Source organism: Phalacrocorax carbo, chromosome 1, assembly GCF_963921805.1.
Source record: "Phalacrocorax carbo chromosome 1, bPhaCar2.1, whole genome shotgun sequence".
Lineage (NCBI taxonomy): Eukaryota > Metazoa > Chordata > Aves > Suliformes > Phalacrocoracidae > Phalacrocorax > Phalacrocorax carbo.
This window is the reverse complement of record NC_087513.1, coordinates 7,974,138-7,997,945: the sequence shown is the minus strand read 5'-3', so window position 1 is coordinate 7,997,945 and position 23,808 is coordinate 7,974,138. Positions and strand designations below refer to the sequence as shown.

At 40.7% G+C, this 23,808-nt stretch overlaps 1 protein-coding gene across 5 annotated transcripts in view; it reads left to right on the top strand.

The window, feature by feature from the left end:
* Positions 1 to 23,808, top strand: part of BEND7 (BEN domain containing 7) — a 47,498-nt gene that overhangs the window by 4,216 nt on the left and 19,474 nt on the right. For all 5 annotated transcript variants that reach the window (XM_064443365.1, XM_064443381.1, XM_064443371.1 and 2 more), the window contains 4 exons: positions 10,056 to 10,355; positions 16,280 to 16,402; positions 18,764 to 19,029; positions 23,223 to 23,448. In XM_064443365.1, coding sequence (XP_064299435.1) covers positions 10,056 to 10,355; positions 16,280 to 16,402; positions 18,764 to 19,029; positions 23,223 to 23,448 — 915 coding nt within the window. The remainder of the gene's footprint in view (positions 1 to 10,055; positions 10,356 to 16,279; positions 16,403 to 18,763; positions 19,030 to 23,222; positions 23,449 to 23,808) is intronic.

The following is a 23,808-nucleotide window of genomic DNA, read 5'->3' as shown; positions in this document are numbered from 1 at the left end:
AATATATCCTTTATTAACACTGCTAAAAGTTGTAATTTCAGACATAAATGTTTATTAGTGTCTACACACAGTGCTAATTATCACTCACTCAGAGAGCCAGATGCTGACTCTGCAGTTTTGCAGCTCTGTGCTCACCCCATTTACATTGCATATTCGCTGGCATGCTTCACTGGCAATAGTTTGTGTAATTGGGGTATTACATCTTTGACATCTGGATAACAGAAATTCAATTTCCAGGAAGCTGCTATTTGTTTGGTTTTGCTTCTGCCTTGGGTGGGATAGAGGATTAATGTGCTGTCTTAATGTAATGTCCTTTCACCTCTGTAGCCTGCCTGCTAATCCTGCCATGGCAAAATTAAATTAAATCAACAGTTAAAAATGTGTAAAGAAAACAGAGAAGTAATATAGAGTCTACAGCATGATAGGACTGGTTATCAGCAAACCTTTATCTTTCCTACCTGTGTGCTTTTTGTCCCATATAACTCCTCAGCTGCAGAGTGCTGCTTCCTTTCCTGCTTCCAGCCCCCTCCTGTTGTACCTAGGGCCTCACCTGGGTCTGCACCTCTTGGCAAAAATTTGGTAGGTCAAAATCAGAGGAGTAAGGCCTGATTTTTGAGCTACAATAATGACTCTTTCTGTATAAAATAAACTCTTGGACGCCTTGCTCAGGCTTTGGAGAAAGCCAGTGCCTTTGCAGTGAGAAATTTGGAAGTGTCTGCCTCTTAACTGCACCAGGAGCCTAAACATTTTGTAGGGTGATTTAGGGTTTCTGTAGTCTAGCAAGAAGCATTGGTCCCGAGCGTGTGAATCAGCACCTGAAGTCAATCTGCATGCAAAATGCCGATGTTTCCTTAGTTCATAGTGCCACATCCTCTTGTAGAGGTTAGCAGCAAATTGGAGAGAAAAGGAGGACATCTTGGGCTGTGTGGGCTCTTCTGATGGTTGGAATACTTACATGAGGGTGAGAGCTGTGTTAAATTCCCTTCTGAGCTTCTCACCATTAGGATTTTGAGCAAATATTTCTTCCCAACACCTATTTCCAGAGAGAAGTGAAAGTGGCTGCTGCACTTTGTGTTTGGATTTTGTGTTCTGTAAGCGCTTTTAGTGAAGTCTGATAAACCTGATGGAGTGAGCTCCGCCAGAAGTTTACTTTGAATGCTTTCTCTTCCAGCCCTAAATCATGATAAAGCTTTGGCAGGAGTTAGGCATCTAGTTGCTTAAGCCAGGATGCTTCTAAGAATGTGCAGGAGTCTGTGCTTTGAATCCTGTGCCGTGCATCAGACCAATTGATTTTGACTTTGGTTTGGCTGTGTTGTTTTTGGGTTTGTTTTGGGGTTTTTTCTGAGAATGCCCAGCTTTTCGTTGTGACTGAATGTGCTCTGGCATTTAAGTGCCCAAAGTTCACCTATTTTGAGAGCTGGTCAGAATTTAACCTTTAAAAATGTGAGTCCTATCAAGGATCTTCCTTATCAGGTACTGAAGCACAGAGTTGCGGTCCTGGGAGCCCACCTTCAGCTGCTATGCAAAGAAAAATGTACTGTTTCCTGATGATGTTCACAGTGTCCAACTTTCAGATTTCCGTAAAGCGTGTTGGTTTTGACAAGACTGAATGACGTATGGTCATGCAAGATTTGTAGACTAGGTGCTTTTTTTTCCCCCCCCCTTGGGGGTTGGGTTCAATTCAGGAAGTTACTCAGAGCTCACAGAACCGTCTCCACATTATTTTCAATAGGTTACTTTGGTGTCCACTTCTACCCAGATTCCTAGTGACAAAGGCACTGCTCTGAGATGTAGGAAAAGCAGTGTCAGAGACTGAACTCAACTGAAAGCACTTGAACTCTGAGCTCCCACCTTTCGGCAGGGATCTGGGATGAGTGGCATTTGGCGTTCCAGCTTCCCTTTAAAAATTTCACGTTGCATGGAGTAATTTTTCATTGTGCTACAGGGATGGTGGGATCACAACGCTTTCCCCAGCTCGGTGCCCTGTCCACTAATAAGGAGTCTCAGAGTATAATTGCTGCTTCAGTAGATTTCACTGTTTTACACCAAAATTCATAGCAGAAGGATGTTCACTCCAGCTTGTTGGTTTAGAGTCAAGCTTGTTCTCCAGTCTAGGTGTTTTAACTGATCCGTGGGATCAGCTGTTGAAACCTCAGTGTGATGCAGCCTTTAGTATGTGAATGGATGCTAAGATACATCATTGCAACTATTATCTTTAGAAAAGATGAAATGTTAATGCCATTTTATGAATGAGTGAAGTTTTATCTGGAATAGAATGTGTGTATGTTTTGGTTGCACAGCTGAGAACATTGAACTCAAACTGAAAAGATGCACTGTTGAGAAGAGGCAGCTTCCAGGGTAAAGGAGTAAATCAGAAGAATCCAATTTGTTTAACATGCTGATAAATTAAAGATCAAATGTCCGGAAAGACCTGTTGAACCTAGATGGTCTTTTTTGCACCAGCGCAGATGGGCAAAACATGGCTTTGTGTAAATGTAGGCTGCAAACTGGAGGAGGCGTCAGTGCAATTAGAGGAGTATGGTGCCGGACGTGACCTCTGAAGGTTGCAGTGGTATAAAGCCCAACTGCTTTTTGAATGGATCTCGAAAAGCTTAGGAAGGTTGCCAACGTCATGCAGTGGAGGATTTTGCTAAATTTGGGGTGGAAATATCACTACTGAATTTTGCAGGTGAGGACTGGCATCTTTTCTGTTTTGAAGGAAAGAAAAGGGCTTCGTTATCTGATACCAGGGGAGACTGCTCAGCCTGAAAAGGAGGAGGCAGCCTGAAGTGAAGTGCTTAAATCTTGAATATGGACAAAATTTAAGACAGGCGTGACTTCATCTTTTACCAGTTATCAGCATAAACCTTTTTGTCACAGGGCTTCCAGCCCAGACTTGGACAAGCCCGTGAGGGGACTGTACAGCCATATCTTGTGGACAATGCTGGTTAAACCTAGCTTGTCTGTAAAAAAAAAAAAATCTTTTGCATACACCACATCGGGGTTTTTTCCAGTCTTAATATTTTATTATCGTCACAAAAAAGGCAGAAATATAATATGCCTCCAGACTGAGTGTTTTTACAATGCTTTCAACTTGAAATTCAGGCTCTATGTTTGAAAGGTTAATGTAGAAAACTAATTATATTATCTTGGTAACCAAATGTGTGATGAGACATTTGTCTGTGTAATTAACAGTGAAGAACTTTTATAGTTTCATAAAATCGAATGCTACGCACAGCGTGCTTGGAGCATTTGTTTTGAAGAGATGTCCAAAACAGAGATGTTTATGACTGATATAAAGTGGAACTGAAATGTACTGTAATGCAGGTGTCTGTGCATTTTACAGCATTTCGCATTGTTGAAATGGAAGGCAGCAGATTAATAACGTCGCTATGTCATGGTAAAAATAAATAATGTGTTCTTGGAGCAGGGGAGCGATGCATAAGTTACTCACTAATTTCAAGAATTTATTCTGTCCCTGAAATAATATCCTTTGCAATATATTCACAGAGAAAAAGTTGACTTAACACAGGTTTGTGAAGTTACTTGCTACTTTGAATAGAATTATATCGATTGTTGCAATAGTAGCTTCTGTAATTAAGACTGCATAAAAGTTTGTTTTATATAGATACATGTTCTCCAATGATTTAACTTCATAAAGCATTTCCCTTTGGGGCTGAAGCATGATCTCGACCTGAAATATTTCCAAGAACCAGGGGAAGTTGTTGCATATCTGTTGTTATTTTAATTATATGAGCCTGTTAATACATAACATTTATTGAACAGTTGCTCACTTGTCCTTTCCTGAGTGATTTAGCTGTTGGAGCGTGGCATGAAAGTGTGTAACTTGTGCTTCTGTATCTGCTCCTGTTGGGTGTTTTGAAACACCCAACTATTAAAACACCCAACTAATGAAACACTTAGCTATTCAAAAGAGTTATTTTCTGGTGGTGGTGACCAGGCCACCTAGGCTGATCCAGCTTCCAGAGGAATAACCCCCCAAATCCTGAATGGTCCTGGGGTCTGATCATGGTTTTGATTTTGCAAATTGCTTTGATGACATTAGTGTTTGTGATGCCTATTAACTTTCTGTGTCTTGCCGTAGGCAGGGGTGTCAATCAACCCATGTACTTCCATGCTTGGTTTGGGAGTAGTAGGGGGTCTAATCTGAGGGCATTCGAGTTTTCCTGCAGGTATAATCTTAGTGCTTTGTGTTGTGACATGAAGATAGGTAAGTGCTTTTAACTGACATTTTAGAACACTGCGAAGATGCTTCAACTAAGACAGCTTAAATGTCCCTTTACGTTAACTTAGGGTAGTCAAAGTCCCCGGCTCATAACTCGTGTTGCTTGCGTGACCCGCTGACATTGTCCGTGACCACTGCTCTCCCTGCTGACAGGGGTTTAGGTTTTTAATTCGCAGAGCGTGTTGTTGCCTGTGTTACTTGTTCAATATAGGTTCTTATATGCCAGCAAAGACTGGGGATCTCTTATTTGAAAAATGCGTGCTTCCCCCATCAATTTAGCGACACAGATGCTTGATTCAAATTATTGACGGAGCAGTCACAACAGCTTTCCATGTGATTCAGGAAGCCTTTGATCTGATAAGGAACACGCACATGGCTCCTGTGTTTTCCCCATGCTGACCTTCAAAATTTTCTATTTCAGGACCACTTGCGGTACGAGATGACTGTGACAAAAATAACTTGAGTTTTAAAAGTTACGGTTTGATGTGGGTATAGTTTTTGCTGAGAAGGGATGCTCAGCTCCCTTCTAGGATAACTGTCTTTTAAGGAAATACTTAAATACCATGTAGCGTTCAAAAAGGTGTTTTGGCGAGTTCAGCCTGGCTGTGCACTGGAGGCGTGTGCCATGCATGCATGTGCCTCCCGATTCCTTGAGCTGCTCTGAATTCACCCTTACAAAATCTTCAAACGCGGCAGCCGAGTTTTGCTGGCCCTCTTCCAGGACGGGCGGCATTCAAGTGGTATCTAATAAACTGGCGTATAGTATGTTTGATTATATAACCCGTTGCAATTATTGGTTATTTTTAATTGAGCTTTCAAGCTGTATGCATCGACTTCCACTTTTTCTCACCTCTGAAGACTTGTTTCCTTACAAACCAGGCTAATGTTGTCAGCTCACATGTGCTTGTCTAGCTGTCTGTCACTGCCATTCCTACCCTCCTGACAGCTTCTGAACTCATCCACCAATTTCAGCCTGGTTTGACACAAAGGTGGAAGTCTGCCTTCAGCAGGCAGCCTGGTGGAGGAAAAAGCCCTGTTTGTATAGCCAAGAAAGGAACGGTTTCTGTAGGAGTTTCATCTGCCAAAACACAGCACAACATAAAATTAGACGCTAATTCAAAGAAAATCAAACTGTATTAAAAAAGTCAACTACTCATGAATATTTCCCAAAACATATGAGAAACATAAATGTTACAAATAAAGAAGTTAACTGCAAAATATCGGGCCAAAAGAACATTATGGTTATTTGCTTACATAGGTCAAAGGAAGAAATAGATCAAATACAGACATTTGTCCAACCTTTATTCACTCATTTATACACTTCAAAACACATATATTAGTTACAGATGTGGTTACCACTTCTCTAATCCTGGAATAAAATTAATATTTTAACATATGGGTATGGTTGCATAATGTTTTAGCATTCTTTGTAGCACTGTGGTAGTATTTGACAAATTATTCAGAAAAGTATAACTTGTTTGTAGGCAGTGTGCTACATTTATATTAAGTTTAATAAGCAAAATAGTGAAAAGATGGTCAGGCATAGAGGGGCAAAGAATGAAGCTAATGAATTATCGATAATGTTTTGCTAACTGGAGTTGTTTACATGTCTGTTGCTTCAGACAGGTGCACGCTTAGCATGCGGGTGCTGCTTCACCCTAGGACAGTCCTGGTTTACATTTGTGCATTTGCAATTTTTAACATTTTTACAACTTTCAAAGCAGGAAGTTTTTATACTGTCCACACTTTCAGTAAGGAAAGAGATTGAAGTTAATTTGGGGAAAATTACTTTTTATGAATATTTGATGTAGTATTTATGAAAGGGATCTGTTTTGCCTTTCTTTTTTTTATAAAATTACAGTCTGGCCATGTGGAAAAAATAGCTTGTATGTAAGGGGCCATCATAGAAACAACTATAATAGTTGTAACAAAAATGTATTAACAATTTTTAAAAATCACTATTGTCATCCTTACATATAAGTTCCTAACTAGGGCTGTAATTTGCCATGCTTTTCTATTTCGAGTAGTGTTTTTTAAGTATTGTAGTCTTCTATTTTTCAGTATTAAATCTGAAACCATTCAGATAAAACCAAAGGGATTACATGGGGGATTCAAGTGGCAAAACTTGTTGCCTGCCGGTCGGAGGCATCCCATCTCCTTGGGGGATGGGGACTCCTGGTGCGTATACAGGGGTACAGGGTGAAGCTGAAATATGCACCGCTCCTCTCAGGCCTCTCTCTGAGGAGGCTTTTCACACATAGGTAATACAGATTTTTATGTAATAAACTATTTTTTTTCTGGTGCTCAATTATCCCATTCAGCGTTTAGAAAGGAAGGCTGGCTCTTCTGTGGGACAGAGTAGCTTGAGCTGTTTGGTTTTCTCTCTGTGGCCCATCTTCCCTTTTTTTTTTTTATTCATTTTTAAATTACATGGTTATTATCTGCGAAAATCATCAGCAGTGGAGTAGCCAATAACAAAATGCTGTCACTGGGCTCTAGAGCTAAGAGCTGAATGAGATAACCAGGGAGCAAGAAGTTAAATCTGTTACTGTTCTGCACCTGCCTGCAGATTCAGGTGGTGTAACATCAGCTACGCACTGCTCGTGTCAGGAAGGATGCTGCTGGCGCTGGCCGGTTACAAATTAAGAGCTGTAAAAAGTCATAGTTGTTTGGGAGGAGGGGGGATGTAAGCTTGCACTGAAGACTAAGTCAAGCTTATAGCCTGTGTGTTTTATTGCCCTCCCTTACAAAACAGAGGACATATTTACCAAAAAAACCCCACAACCCCAAACAAAAAAAAACACAAAACAAAAAAACACCAAACAAAAAACCACAAACAAACACACCCCAAACAAAAAAACCAACCACAACAGAAAACACAAATTAAAAAACCCCAACAAACAAGTTCACAAAGGCGTAATCTCCCAGTTTTAAGAAGGGAGCTACCTAAACACAAAGATGTGCTTATACTTATGTAGGATGCAAGTTCAGGGGTTGCTGAAACATAAATATAGGGGTTTCCTCTATTTGGAAGTAAGTATGCCTGTGTTACTGTATAGGAAGGTCTCTATATGAAGGAACAAGGGACCAGAATCAAGGCTGAATAAGCTCAGTTAACATTAATATTTTATGTAATAGGGTACAGGAAATTTAATCTTTCCAACAACGTGTCACCTGATGAGCGTGCAGTCACTACACCCAACAGGAGGAGGTGGGTGGGAAGCTGTTTTCTGATATTCAGATGCATTTTGCTATTGAATACAAGTCCAAATTGCCAACATAAAACTCTGAGAGCCCGGTGTGCTGCTGAATGGTATGACGGTAAGGGATTGCTTCCCACTCCAGTGTCATGGGAGCATTTGGAGCTTAGATATGGGCAGATACAACCATGTACAGGAAAAAGGTAGTGTATGGGTCCAAGTATCTCAATAATTGGAGCCTGGTGGTACGCTGCAGCCTCTGGAGGTTGGGAACTGCAAACAGTCAACCCCTGCTTGGGTTGGGGCCAAAAAGAGTCATTTTAAAGGAACTGGTGCTGTGATTTGTTAATTAAATCACACCCACATGCATAAATCCACAGGCAAACCAAGAAAATAAATACAAAGCAGAGCTTCCTTGCAAAAGATATTTCTTGCTGCTTTAGCTGGAGTGAAAACGGTGCTAAAGTATCACTGTATGGGGTTGACAAATATTTTTCTAAGTTTGGACTAGGAGCTTTCTTGTAAACCGCCCACTCTCCTCGCTGGATCAGGGTGGGCTGGAGCCAGCTGGCGCTGGCCCAGGGAACCGGTGCGCCAGGTCAAGCGGGAGATGTTCTGATTCCGCAGAGGCTGGAGCAGATCGTACAGCTCATCTCCCATTCTGCTTATTCACCTCCTGGAGCAAAAAATCCCTCTTTTGGGTACTACATGTCCCTGGGTATGGCAGGCTTGCAGCGTGTCCCAGCCACATTGAGCTTGGCCCATGCTGGGAGAGGGTTGCTGCTCTCTCAGCTGTCTAAGCGTGCACCTACATTCAGGCAACTGAATAGTGCTGTTGAGTTGATAAAATTAGAATCACAGAATGCCCTGAGCTGGAAGGGACCCACAAGGATCATCTAGTCCAACTCCTGTCCCTGCACAGGACAACCCCAAATTCACACCATGTCTCTGAGGGCCTTGTCCAAGTGCTTCTTGAATATCGCCAGGCTGGTGCCGTGATGCCTCCCTGGGGAGCCTGTTCCAGGGCTCCACCACCCTCTGGGGGAAGAACCTTTTCCTAATACCCAACCTAACCCTCCCCTGGCACATCTCCCTGCCATTCCCTCGGGTCCTGGCGTTGGTCACCAGAGAGAAGGGATCAGCGCCTGCCCCTCCTCCTCCTCCCCTTGTGAGGAAGCTGCAGACCGCCATGAGGTCTGCCCTCAGCCTCCTCTTCTCCGGGCTGAGCAAGCCAAGGGACTTTAGCCGCTCCTCGTATAGTTTCCCCTCTAAACCCTTCACCAACCCCGTGGCCTCCTCTGGACACTCTCTGGTAGCTTTATACCCTCAATGTCCTCTGGCGCCCCAAACTGCACCCAGCACTCGAGGTGAGGCCGCCCCAGCGCGGGGCAGAGCGGGACAATCCCCTCCCTCACCCGGCTGCAATGCAGGGCTCGATGCCCCCCAGGGCACGGCTGGCCCTCTGGGCTGCCAGGAACTAGCACACTTTCAAATACTTTGTTGAACCAGAGACAATGTGCATTGCATCTTTGTTTCTGAAAGAGTTGTTTTTTCCTTTCTGAAATTTTCTTTGCACGATCGCTTTGCCAAAAATAGGTTTATTTTGGGGAGTGTGACTGTAAATTGAATAGAGGATACCAAGTATTACTGTATTAAGTATACTATAAAGGAAGGTTAATTCATCAATTTCTTGATCTTCATTATTTATTCCATTTGCTTAGGATGTTTGATTTTTCTACTACCAGTAAAAAAATAAAAGCTTCTTATTTCAGAAGGGGCTATGAACACTTCCTTATTGCTAGTGAAACGTAATGTATGCTTTAACAAGCAAAATAGCTACTAGCTGCCCAAAACACATATATTCATTGTGTAATCAGCAGTTTCATATGTAAAATTAATACTTAAATGGTGCCAGGAGTATTAAAGTATGTAATTGTTATTATTTAAATGCCTTGAATTTATTTGGAACAGTCACATTTTTCTTGTATATATTTTAATTTTGTTTTCATAATCTATATTTTTAAGACATCCAGCACTTAGGCTATATGCAGTTGTACATGTATTAGCTGCTTCTTAATTTATTCCTGTATAGTCCAGTATTATTAAATTCTGTGGACTAAGAGACTGATCCTGTTCATTAAAATCAGTAGATGCGGTGTTGCTCTGTGTGTGTGTGGTGTCGTGCTTTTTTTGGTATATTTTTTCTTTGTAGGATCTATCCTTCAGCGTATAGCAAACTGATATATAAAGGGTCTGATCCTTTAGGCTTTACCTGGGGAAAACATCCACTGATGTCAATGCCTGAATAGGATCAGTCTCTTAAAAGGATAGTTTATTTTCTTCTGGAGAAAAATAATCTTACTCATCAAAGGTTTAGAAACAGCATCATGAAAGCCAAATTCAGCAAGTCTTTCAACCATGAGAGGTGTCAACCATCGCTGTGTTGAAGCGTAGCCTGGTACATACCAACGACCACTCAACCATCTCTCTGCTCTCTCGTCTTTATTTATTTTTGTACTCCAACTCTTATTGGCATCTAAAATCACTAATCTCTACCCATTACTGTTTTTGTTAACTTACAGTGATAACTGTGGCTCTGTTTTCATTAGGAGATGAAAGCCGGGAAATTAAAAAACAAATTACAGGGATGAGAAGATTACTGAATGACAGCACTGGAAGAATCTATCAACGAGTTGGCAAAGAAGGAGAAAAACTGAAGGAAGAGCCCCAAGATTTAGACTTAGCCTGGGCCCAGCGCCTGAATCCCGCTGCAGAGTCCCAGGCGAGCCTCCATCCTTCACAGAGCGGTGCATGGAATGAATTATCACCCCAAGCTAGCCATTTTTCAGGGCAATATGGAACCCGATCCAAAACGTTCCAAAATCAAACGCGAACCGTGGCATCCAATGGTATGATCTGCATTCGATACTGAGAACAGTACTTTTTTTTTCTCTCTCTCTTTGTACTGTACTAAATTTCTGCCTTTGTTGTGATGATTTATTGTACCGCTGCACTGAAATCAGTTATAGTTCAGAGTCTACAAAATGAGCACATAGTTATCACTTTGAAAAGGTGCGAAAGTGGGCATGGTGCATTCTGCTACCATCTGTCTTAGATTTTAAAATGGATTCCTGGTGATAGGACAGAATTACTCAGTGCTGTTACAGGCTTAATTTCTATACAGTACTTATTAAAACAGTTTTTGCCATTGTTATTAAATTCATAGCTAATTAAATGTCAACCTCTACCACTCCTCTTTGCAATGAGTAATGTAGCACTGTTGTGACACCACTTGCGGAGCAGGATTCTACTGACTTTCATAAGGAGAGGGCATCAGCCTTACATCTGCCTGCTGAACTTAAGGTACAAAATCCTGTCACAGCCTTAGGCTTTTATTCCAATGGGACCATTGGAGAAAAGAGATGATGGAGTCTGCCTATGAACTGCCTGCGCTAGAGCGTGGTCAATCTTGTACTGGCAGAGAATTCTGCCCTGAAGTAGATGGCAGTGTGCCCTTAAAATGCTTTTCTCTTGCTGTTTTAAGTCACAGAAAATTGAGGTTTTACTGCCAGATTCCTGAAGGTCTCCTTTAACGATCTAAATTCAATTCAGAAAGCTTTTCTCCTGATACTCAAGCCTAAATTTGAGGGGGGCTATATTAAAGGGGTATCTCAGTTCTAAATTCTGGAAAATAAAAAATTGTGAGATTGGATCTGAAAATATTATTAATTTCCAGTTGATTTTGCAGGTGTTCTTACTTCCCAATAGGAGGTTTTGCTGTGCATCCTTCTCTAAAGGCATCCAAGTTCTCATTGCTTGTAACAGTTAAAAAGAAAAAAAATACTATTATTATTCTCAGTATTGTCCTTCAGGAAGTACTGTCACTGCACTGACACAGATACAGCCCTAGGTTTCACCAGATCGACTGTTTCTCTGTAGAGACAATGATTCACACAGAGGTACCTGTTGACCTGGAGAAAGATGGTGCAGGAAGTCACGCTAATTTTATTTATTTCATAACACACAAAAAACAATAGTTGTGGGTTTTTTTAAAGATGCAGGTCCAGGGGAAAGGGGAAAACACTTGACGAGATTTATCATCCAAGTCTAAAACTGTGCTCTCAAAGTCCCACCGTAACAGCCTTCTAAACGTGGGAGGACCTGAAATTCATCACACATCTCCCTCTTTGCCCTGAGAGTCGCTGGGCACTGGCAGGGACAGTTCTCTGCATGCACAGAAGTGCCCAAGCCTGCACAGCTGAGATGCCTAGTTCCTGGATCCAGAAAGTAGGTGGAACAGCACCTCTATCCCCTCAGGGGCCTGATTCAGCATGTGAGCTGAAACGTGTTGACGGGATTTGGCCCCATATGCAAGAGAATGTCAGCTTTTAAATTTTTCATACAAGGAAGAAGGGTTTGGCTGATTTATGATCTACAGGTTGGAACAGTCAGTGAGACAGTAGAAGGGTTGGGTTGAGCGACCTCTGGGCTGATCACGAGGAATGTCCAAGCTCCCAGCCCTTGGGAAGTGCACCAGGAGGCACCTTCCACCCCTCCCTCTGCAGCTGTCCTGCTGCAGGAAAGAATGCACTTTTTTAGGTTATTACACAAAGATGGGTGTGGGCCCTCTCCTCTGGCCACCTTTGAAAAGGCGACATGTATAGCTCTTTGAGAGCAAGATTTTAGGTGTCTGCCTCCAGTGGGGAGTTGTGATCCTGCTGGACAGTTTTGCTGCTTTGGCTCTGAAGCCCAGTCTCTAGGAAAGGCTGCATTCTGGGCTGTGAGCAGGCTCTGAAACTTCTCATCCAGCACACAGCTCTCCTGGGTGGCCGTTGCAATGTGCCCCATCCCCTCCACCCCATGCATTGGGAGTCTGAGTATCTAACTCAGTAATTTAGATGTTCTTCGGAGGATGGACAAATTCCTTGAAAGCTGGGTGTAGAAATGCAATAAAATATCAAAGGAGATGATACCCCTTGGTACTTGCTATGGTGTTTAAAGTCATCTGAGCAAAACTGTTCAGGTAGGACATAAGGTTATTGCCTGGGGCTGTCAGGCCTGGGTCATTACCGGGGAGATGTCCAGGCATCTGTTGCAGGCAGTGCGAGTCTGGGAACAGTTTCTGTCCATTGGGTAGATATTGTATAGGAAGCCAAAATGTATGTTGTAGGCTGTGTGAATTACTCAGATTTGAATGTAATAGGGATCTAAGTCCAACTAACTAGCATAATTATCTACTTGCATGGTAAATGCAGTTCAAGGAAAGGCTGGAATGGGTGTTCAGTAGGTGCTGGTATAGAAAGCAGTTGTGAAAAAGGTATCGGCAAAAAGAGACAGAGAGAGAAAAGGAAGAATGAGGGGAGCCTAGGAACACACTTGAAAAGCCAAGTGACTTATTCCAAACTGGATTTAAGGTGACGGTTCCACAAGTCAGGAAGTTAGGTAGGGGCCTGTGACCCACTGCATTTAGTGGAGGCCTCTTGGGGCTACAAACAGCGAGTAGCATGCCTGCCCTATTAGAGACAACAAATTCATGGAGTCTGTCTAAAACATTTTAGTTTCTTTTCTTGCCTTGTATAGCAAATCCGACAGTGATGCAGCAGCTGAATTGCTTTTCAGTTACGTCGAGATCGTTTTCAGCGGTTTGCACTTGCATGCTTTTCAGATAGAAACTTGTGGTAGCAACGTTACACCAGGCGAATTCACTCTTAGCAGATCCGGCTGCAAGAACCACTGTCCTGGACTGCTTGCTGCTCACTCAGGGAAGCAACTAATGTATTTGTGTCGTCTCCTCCTCTCAATCATACAAGCCGGTATCAAATTTGCCTGCTGGCTAGCTTCCAAAAGAGAGGGAGATGGCTCTTTAAAGACTCCTTCATAAAAATAAAAAGTCTGTTCTCCTTTTAAAATTAAAAATTGATTTATAACAAGTTGGAAAGGGTTGCTTTTGTCCTCTAAAAATGATAAAGATAGTGCTTGGAACAATGACTGAGAACACTCTACAAGATGTTTCTTACAACACAGTAACTGATCAGAGGAGGGAGGATAGAAAGAAAATAAAAAACCCTCATGAATATGTATGAATTCAGTAGAACCCTGCTTTGATTTGAAATATTGGTGGTCTCTTTTCCCATTTCCAGTACCTATAGTAGATTTACATGGGTAATTTCTATCAATGCTAATGGGGATTATAATGTAAATCCCGCATGCCTCAATGGGAAAATAGGCCCTTTGGTTTTCCATCAGGAGCCTGCATGCCTGCGTGCTTTCATTAGGAATGTGTTATATTGCAACAGGAAAGATGTACAGGTATTTACTGATACAATTTGTCCAAGTTTTCACGTGCAATTCACCATGATGTAGGGGCTTTGTTAAGAAGGCAACAAAAGCCACCAGCCCTGTCTGCCAGTGTAGTCCTTCAGATGCTATTTCCAGAGGCCCACTAGAATATTGGATTCTGATCACGAGAGAGGATGGGCCTTTTCCTGAGGAGCTTATTAGTCTAAAACAACTGAGAAAGCACTGGAGGAAGGATATTCTTACTATGTATTTGCCTTTTATTAATAAAACTCCTGATCCTCTGGGACTCCATTTCTGGGGTACCCGCTTGTCTTACTAAAAGGTACAGGGTTATGCTGATGGTATTAAATTATAAGTAGCGTTGAACCTCATCTACTTAAAAGTCTACCTTTAACAAATAGTTAAAGGGCGTTGGTGGAGCCAAGCTGAGGAATTCCAAGTAATCTGGTGTAAAGCTAAAGATAACATTTTTTTTCCCTCTGTACCTGTTACAATGGGCCAAACACTTTATGGACCATTGAAAAGATAAAATCCCATCCGTGCCCCAAGGAACTCTCAGTCTGAATAGACAGCGTACAAAGGAAGGGCGAGATCAAACTAGGCAGAGTCCTGCTGAGTCAGTAACCTGTTTTTTGTTTTAATTTCAGGCTCTCAGCCTGTTTTTCAGGTCACTTTTTACTTTTAAAAAGTTGTAGTTACAGCTGAAAAAGCCAGTGGAACTATCGCATTCATATTTGCTAGATTTGCAGAGATTCCTAAATTGCTCCGTTTATCTTAATGCAGTATTTACAGTTTCTGTCCATGGATGCTGTTTTAAAATACCAACATTTGTAATTGCAGTAGTGTGGACAGTCTAAATATCTGAGGAAAGGAGGAGAGCGACACCCAGAAGATGTCAGCAATCATTAAGTGACACTTCAGTTTAGTTTCAGAAGTAACTCACTGTTGGGAGAACGACCACCAGTTTGCTCAAGTCTGGTAGATGTTACATCAGAGCTGAAGGACTCAATGGAAGGAGGTAGAGAACAAGTGTCTGGGAAGGGAGATCTGAGGATGGAGGGACACACTGGAAGAACTAGGAAAGGGTGGGAGTGATGCAGCGCTGGCCAGATTTTCAGCCACTGCAAATGAGGATTGAAATCAGGGGATCTGTGTGGGTCTGACATCAGGGGAGCTCTGATGAAAGAACACAAACTAAATCTAAAAAGGTATTATAATAAACTGGTTTGGCTTCAGAGGAAAGCAAAAGTAATAATGAAAAATGGGAGGATTTATGAGCAAAGATTAAATGAGTTGCTTATGTTCACTTCAGCTTGGTGATGATTAAAGGGCACCTGATAACTGTCAAGCTAAGGAAGAAAAAGGGAAATACACTCTCTGAAGTCCACCACGTGTGACACCAAGCGAGATTATGTTTGTTAGATCCATTTGTACCTATCTTCATAAAATGACCATCCCTCCTCTTGCATGCTTTGATGAGCAGTAAAATAGCCATCAATTTAAATGACTGTAAGCACATTTTGAAATGAAAGGGGGCGCATCCCATCTGGCCTCAGTTTCAAGCAGATACTGCTAGGTGCTCTGTTGAATTTTGAAATTTATATTTCTAGTGTTACAGCATTTTAAACTAAAGCACAGGATACAACTATTCAGCTAAAGCTTGAAATCTCCGAACTGTTACAGCCTGTCCTAATGCCAGACCTACGATGCAAAACTTCTGGAAAGCAAAGCAGTAAATAAAAGCACTGCTAAGGGCTAGAACTAGAAGTGTGTAAATTCAGTTAAATACTAGTAAGAATTACTAGAAAACAAGAATCTGTTGAACTGCTGTATTCATTTTCAAACGGTAACTATGGAAAGTCCATTTCATAGGTCACAGTGCTGGCAAACATGCCATAGAAAACAAACCCACCCTAGCAAACAGAAGGGCAGATCTGAAAGCCTTCCTTGCTGGTGGTTCTTTTCCATCCTGTTTTTTTCTTTTTTTTCCTCCAAATAGGGGATTTTATTTTCATTCTCAATTCTTCACATGGTAAAGAATCACATGTAAGATTCAAGCAGTTTAAAAATTCTTAGGCCTCATTTAATGTGCAGTGTAAACCTTTATTACGCAGACTGTCTTCATTCTTTGTAAGACTGTTCTGGGAGATGGGCTTTTTTTGTGTGTGTGTGATAAAGTGAGTATGTTTATAATGAGGTTTGGTGCTATTGTTATTCAAGATAGACTAGCCTGACAATAGAGAGCCCTGCTGTGAAGAGTGCATTGTATTCACGCTCTGAGCAGTCTTCTCCAGCCCATGTAACATTGCATCCCCTACTGTATATAATTGCACATACTGGTAATTGGATAAAACCTAGTGGCCCCTTCCTCTGAAAAGGGACCATGTTGAATATTATTCTCTTTCTTGCTTTGGATCTAATTTCACAATCAGGTATATTGATAATAGTTTCAAACGCCTGCTGGTAATTGTTGTTTAGGTGGTTTTGTGTAGTTTACATCATCTCTCCCCCATTTCATTGCTCTCTCTTTCAGGAGAAATCCCAATGGTGAATTCATCAGTTGGACCAAACTGCTGTACATGTAATTGCCAGTCAACCCTACAGGCTATTCTTCAAGAGCTCAAGACCATGCGAAAACTGATGCAAATTCAAGCAGGTACAGTGACCGGTCCCATACATGCATATCCATGGCGAGCACCGTCTTGTTAGGAGGAATGGTCTAGTAAGACAGAAATATATCTGGAGACACAGGAAAATCTGGACTGTTTCCTGCTCACTTGACATGTTGTTCAAAGTCAAACTGTCCAGGCTTCTTGGAAATGTAATTTTTACTTCTCAGATCCTTCCCTGTAACATAGGATATTATCTTGTAGGAATCTTTTAAGGCTAAATTAAAAAAAAAAAACCCTAATGTTGTTAGATACTCTAGTAATGGGAGCTGGGTGGGTAGGTCAATATGTCACAAGCATCCCCAGTTTGTTTTCCCAGTGTATTCATTCAGAGGTGCAAATGCTACTTTTTCTGTTACCTGAAAGAAAACTGGAAGGCCGCTTAAAGTTATTATATAACACTTCATTCAAAGATCTTTCAAGTTACAGCTCCGTGGTACCCTAAACTGAGCTAGACACTGCATGTTGTGGCCTCCACACCTCTTCAGGCTGGTTTACCAGTTCTTGCTACTGGCTGAACCAGCAATAATCTGTTCATTGGGGAAAACTATTGACTCTAGTTTTCTGCTAGGTTAGGAGCTGAAACAGAACAGTGCAGAGCCAGAAGAGCACTAGAGACAGCAAGATAACGAGACCGTGGCAGCTAGGAGTTAGGTAGGTCATCGTAGGCTGCTGTGAAGCTGCAGCCTCTGCGCTTCTTAAAAATTAGTGTTAATACTAATGAGGAGTTGGAGACATGGGAGATTTTGTCAGTTGAGTTGCCCATCCATCACGATGGGGAGTGGAGCCATGGAGGTTTTTCTCTTAGAATAGCTGGATAAGATCTCTGTAAGAAAAGGGAGTGTTGAGTAACTAACTAAAATATGGGTGGAGTGAAGGGCTGACTAAACTCCTTGTCTCCACGGCATATAATGCTTGAGTGAGCTACAGGAAGGATCAGACAGGTTTTGTAATATCAGTTGATTCACGTAAAAATGCTTTTCAAAAAGTCATCGATTTTCAAAACGGTACGTGAAGGCCCAGTTTTACCGTTTTTGCTGGGGCAGGGAATTCTTTGCACAGTTGCGCTGATTGCACTGGAATTACATGCATGATTAAAAATGGCGTTTGGGTGAATGGTACAGAACTGGGGTTTATGGCAGAAGAGCCGGCTCCTCAATAGAAGGAATATTTCTTATTTATTCTGTATCTCCAGTATAAGTACCTTGTTAATGAGGGAATCTCTTGACGAAAAAGCCTGGGAATAGTTCATATTTTCCGGTAGGAAATGATGGTTTTGCATGGAAAAAAAAATAATTTGGCACTTTGTTGCCAAAAGAAAAAAACTAAAGTGCAAACATATAAGTGAAAGTGTAATAACTTATTTTAGTATTCAAACACTGTTCTGTCTAAATAGTAAACTACAAATTACAGTCTTGTAAATCCTTGCCAGAAATGAAATATCCCAGAAATCTTTTGATAAACAGTATTCTGAGGTTTGGGTTTTTCCTTGAGCTTTGTAGATGAGGACTATTTGTAGTTGAGTCGTAGCTTGAATGAATTTGATTTGCATGTGTAGCACTTTTGGCTTTTTTTGTTTTGAGCTTGATCTTCCTGATTCATCCAGACATATAATTGTACCTGCATAGCATTCTGCTGGAGGACTCACTCACATTGATACAGGTTCAGGATTGGTGCCTTAATTTATGCAAATGATTGCAGATACTGGAAAATGCAAAACCTTGGTAAATATAAAATATGGTCTCTGAGATTTCAGACGTAACACATGAACTGTCAGTTTCTGTGTATAAACAAAACAAACTGATGCAACTTTGGGTTACTTTTGTCCCAGAAATTAAACTATGGAATAGTGTTTTCACTCATTCTTGAGATAATGGTACTTGAAATGTTCTTGCTGAGCTAATTAGCTTGGTGACTACATTCATAAAAATAACTGTAATTGCATTAGCACTTGTATTAACTTACTTTATCAAGAAAAGTTGCTCAAAGACAATGAGATTCTCAGTCATTCAAGAGGGTATACAAATTAATCATTGCTTAAGTCCTTTGTGTCACCAACCATCCAGTGGTCACTAGGGAGAAGAACCATGTATTCCTAATTTTCCTAAAATGCTGTTCATCAGTATGGCTTGAAAAACCTCATAATGGAGCTCAGTGTCATTATCCCCGTTGTACAGATTGGAAAATTTTGCAAAGGTGATAAAATGTAACTTTCACATGCACAGTCCTAAACCCCGTCCCACTTATCCAGAAGATAAGTTCATTATGTTGGCAGTTTAATGATGTGTCTGTGTGGTTATACACGTGCTTTTTTCTATAAATCTAATTCATTACTTTCTTTTATTCAGTTGGGACTCAAACCAGACAGCAGTCTCCTGTTCCTCTGATTTGCACGCAGAAGTCAACAATATCAAGAAAGAGAAATAAAAAGAAAAAACTGCCCCTCAAAACTGTTGAACCAGTTACCATGAATAAGAAACCCAACACTGCAGAGAACGAGAAGAAGCTATCAGCAAACTCGGAACGATCGAGTCTGCAAGCAGTTGAACCCCCCCTAAAACCAGAAACCCCTGTTTCAGGATTTGGAATTATCCTTGAATCAGCTTCATCAGATGTAAGTTAATATTTTAATATGCAGGATCACAGGATTTTAAAGCACTGATTCAGGAGAATCAATACTCATACCAGCTTGAGTGTGTTCCCTCTTCTTGTTAGAATAAACAAGAAAATCTTGGGTAGGGTTGAATGGAGGTGGTGCGGTTAGATATGGGGAGCGCTGATTACAAAATTTTGGGATTTTCTTTTCGACTGAGTGCTGATTACACAATTTTGTTGGGTTTTTTTTTTCAACTTTCATGACCATGTAGTTTTCCCTTGAGTTCAAGGCTGCCTGTTGTTTGAGCCTGCAGTGGAAACTTGTTCTTCATCTCTCCTGTTGCTAAGAGCCACCATGAGATCAGGAGCTGTGAAAAGCACTACGTGTATAAACCATTCACTGTCATTTGCTGATGAGCACACGTAACACGTAGCCCACACGTGTGCCCTTATCCTGCCAAGATGTATTTATGTGCTGTGTTTCATACCTGGGTGGTCCCACTGGCATCAGGGGACTCCTCACCTCTATAAAGTTCATACCTCAGTCTTTGATGAATTGGGTCAGTTGGTATTCATTGCTGTGGTTGCCAGATGAGGGCCTTGATGCTGTTGATGATGTCGGTGTCATTAAGGGGGCCAAAATTTGCCACTCTAAATGTACGTACTTTTCTCATGTAAAATTGCAATAAGTGTATTTTCTTGATTCATGTAACATGTACGCATTGATAGAAATTTCATGTATCTGGCAGCTGATTGGCTTTGTTTAATGACCAAATAGATGTCATCTGAACCAGTTCACTGATGAGTAAACTGATCATTAATTTCTCTAATATATTTTTAATTTTGAGCAGGCAGTTTCCAATTTCCTAAGTACTATGAGCTAGAAAAACGTAATTAAATTCAGTATCAATAAGCGTAAATGAAAACAATGCAGCAGATAATATTCTACCTTTCTGGAAGTGGGAACTAATAACAAAAAAGAGCAGTCACGATAATTCAGTTATATAGATGCAAGCCACACCACTAATTAGATTGCAGTCTCATGCCACAGAGTCAGTGTAGTGATACAGAGTAACTAGTTGGATGCTTTTTCAGAGGTTTTCCTTTTGTAGTTTTATGCTTAATAATGTTTGAGGGAATGGTTTGGGGAGGGGCTGGTAATTTATCTCCAGTGTGCAATTTGTGCTTATAATTTTTCTTTGCTCGTGGCACTCTTTTCAGCTTGAAACACGGTTTTGAAAACAGTTTTGTACTTGTGGTGGAATTTAATTTGGCTTTATGAATGTGTTCCATCGCTGAACACAATTCTTTGTAGGTGCCAATTTGACCTAAGAAAAAAAAGAAAACATGTGGCTCATAAATCAGGTCCTCATCTTCCTTCCTGTGCTTTGGCTCCTGCTTGCCACAGTAGTTGTTTGACTAAATTTACACAGCCAGAACCCTGAGACAAACAAATTGATTTTGTTTTGTCTTTGGAAAGAAAACAGCTGAGTTCTGAAAATAGATATATTTAACAGTGAAAATAAAATGTGACCTTAAACATTTTGAGAAGGCTAAAGAAAGTCACTTCTTTCAGAATGAATGGCGGTATTATCTTTTTCTGTTTATTCATAAGCATCTCTAGTGTGTTCACGACAGTGTGCCTGAAGAAAATGAAAGACATTTTACGCAGCACCATAAATAAATGTCCCCTTGAGAATATTGCAGGGTTGTCTGTAGTGCGTGCTGTGTCATACGCCACGACTGCCAACAGTTGTTTTGCCAACATTTATTGAAATTTAAGAAAAATCTCGGTTTAATGTGTATAAAATTGGGGCTACCAAAACCAGTGCAATTAGTTCAGGCTTGCTGAGATGAAATACTGCTACTTGTAGAGGTGGAAAAAGTCTTTGTGAGACCAACTCTTAATCTGGCCCAGGAGTCAGAGAACCTGCTTTTTAAATGTAATGATCTGTTACTCTTAGTTAAACTTTCTTGTGTTTGTTTTACTGTTATAATATTTCATTTATAACAATCATTTCTAATCGATGTAGTACAACCTACTAAAATGTTTAGGATTAAATCTAATTCTCTGCCTGTTAATTTTAGCACAGCAAAAGCCTTTGGCATTCGGGTCTCATTTATTTCATTGTATACGAATAGTTTATCCACCAGTTCCTTATGCCGTGATCATTATCTACTAACAAATGCATTTCCTTTTGAGAAATCACAGTCAAACTGATCATAAAGTTCAATTAGGTTCTGGTTGTCTTTGACTGAAGAATAGTTTACTACTAAAGGAAAGCAAGAATAAATCAGCATTTGCCTTCCAATTATTTCACAGATATACAAATTTATGCCTATATTGAGAATAAAATAGTCAAAACTAAAATAATATTGACTCCTCCACACTGGTGCACTAGTAAGGTTTGAAATGTATTTTACAGCTGTATTAGTGAAGATGATTTGTCTGCTCCAGGCATCTTGTATCATCAAGGTCATCTTAGATTGCTATCGTAAGACCCAAGACCCAAGTTACAGAATAGGACAGGATACCTTCATCACCGTGACAACTACATTCTGGTTTTTGATTAACATGAAGTAGAATTTTTCCCAAGTTATAAACTTGGCCCACGTTTATTTACTCTTGAAAATCTTTTCTGTCACCAGAAAGTTTAGAAGTAACATATTAAAAACCCACCTACCTCAGAAGATTGTCAAATGTCAAATAGAGTAACTCTGACTGTTTTGCTGGATCCAGCATTTTGAAAGTTCTCAAGGTAAAAAACAACTTTTCATCTGGAACAAGCTGAGAAACTTATGTGCTTTTTAGATTTATTTTTATTACTGTCTGTGTATTTTAAGGTTCTTCATCCTGGCTTCTCAAAGCATTGTAAGCTTCAGTTTTATCACACAATACACATGCGTATCCAGTGATAGTGTATGCTTTGAAAATGTTGTGTTTGCTGTAACTCTCTTGATAATGATTTTAAAAAATCCGTGGGAAAAGAGTTACACAGGAAAATCCTTCTGAGATTGGCAGCACTTTTTTCTGTCTAGACACAAGGCATTTGCAGGTGATTTGATGGGAGGTGGCATTTGCTCTTGCTCTGCAAACGTCTTTGAAAATGCACCATCACTGGTGGATATATTTTCATATAGGGAAAAAAAGAGCACGTTATTAGAAGCAAGGCTAAGGCTGTAATGTTCGCGTATTTTCTCACACGGTGACCACTGATTTTTTTCCCCCCTTGCGAACTTCCAGATAATATCTGAAAAGTTTTAGTTTATTTCTGATGTATCTTCATTCTAGATAGATAATTATTCCACAAGACATCTTGCATAAGTGTTTTATGGTAGTCATAGAAAAAAATACTGTAAATATTGTTACTGTAATTTCTGATATGTACAGACAGGGGCAGCAAAAAGACTCTTAGTAAGGGGACTTCCTTGAAGGCCTTCGTCTGCTGTGGCCCACAGCATACTTGAGGCGAGACTCTTGTGAAATACCAGATCATTTTGTTCACTCTTCTTCCCCTCCATCTCACTTTCTGGCAATGGCCTAAGTCCCTGTGATTCACCACTGAGGTTTTTTGTGCTGAAACAAGCTGTCTATCTAACATCATCCTCTTCTAAGGATGCATTTGGAAAATAGGCAAAGGAGGGAGAAATGGCTGATCAGCAAGCGCTGGCCCCAAGGGCAACCTCAAACTCATCATCTACTCATATGGGCCATATCTGCGCTGGAAGCCCTCTTGGGAAACCACGTAGAACGGGCTGGTAGCCCTGCAGTTGGCCGTCTTGGAAATGCCTGGATGCCCCACAGCGCACTTGTTCACATCATTTGACAGTGAAACAAGTCCATAAAACAGATAAATGTCCAAAAAGCTTCCCATAGGAGTATTGCTCTGGGCTGATTTTCTGGTTTGTCATTATTATCCAGTATGGAAAGGTACCTCTTTTCTTTTTGTTAGCTGTACGCCTAGAAATAATGTCAGTAATTGTTAACTATTACAGTGGCTAGACATGAGTATGATTATTTGATTTGCCTTTTAAGGTGCTTATTCACTGATGGGGTTTGATTTCAATGAAGTAGGCGGCTGTGTTACTGAATAGCTGGGAAAAGATTCATGGTTTGATTAAGTGATTGTAAAGTTTCACCAGATGCATGATTGAAGCAAAATAGTGTATTTGAATGTTCTTTTAATTAAAACATTTGTATTCTTTTGGTAGCCAGAAGTGCAACTTGCAGAAGGCTTTGACGTCTTCATGCCGAAATCTCAGCTGGACTCTATATTATCAAACTATACTCGCTCAGGAAGTCTGCTTTTTAGGAAGCTGGTCTGTGCATTTTTTGATGACAAGACTTTGGCTAACTCTTTACCAAATGGCAAAAGGAAAAGAGGGCTCAATGACAACCGGAAAGGACTAGACCAAAATATTGTGGGTGCAATAAAAGGTATGTTTTTTGCTTTCTTCCATATGTGTAATTAGAACATATTCTCAGCTAAGGAGCGTGTAAGGGGATTAGAATTTCTGACGTGTGTTAGGTCTATTAAAATATGCAGTCTTATTTTTATTCCCTTTCATTCACTTGTTAAAAATAGCTTATACGGGGACAGCTTGTGTTAATTTTAAGCCAATGAAGTCAGGCTCTACGGTGAGAATCTCAGTGCTCGTATAATTTTTTTCCACGGATATCAGAGGTGCAAACAAATCTTGAAAACATACTGACAGTGTAACTGATCCTCTTCAGTCAAAACTCTGAGGCTTGCACTGCATCTGACTGTGCCTGCTCTGTAAATAGTTTAGTAGTTGG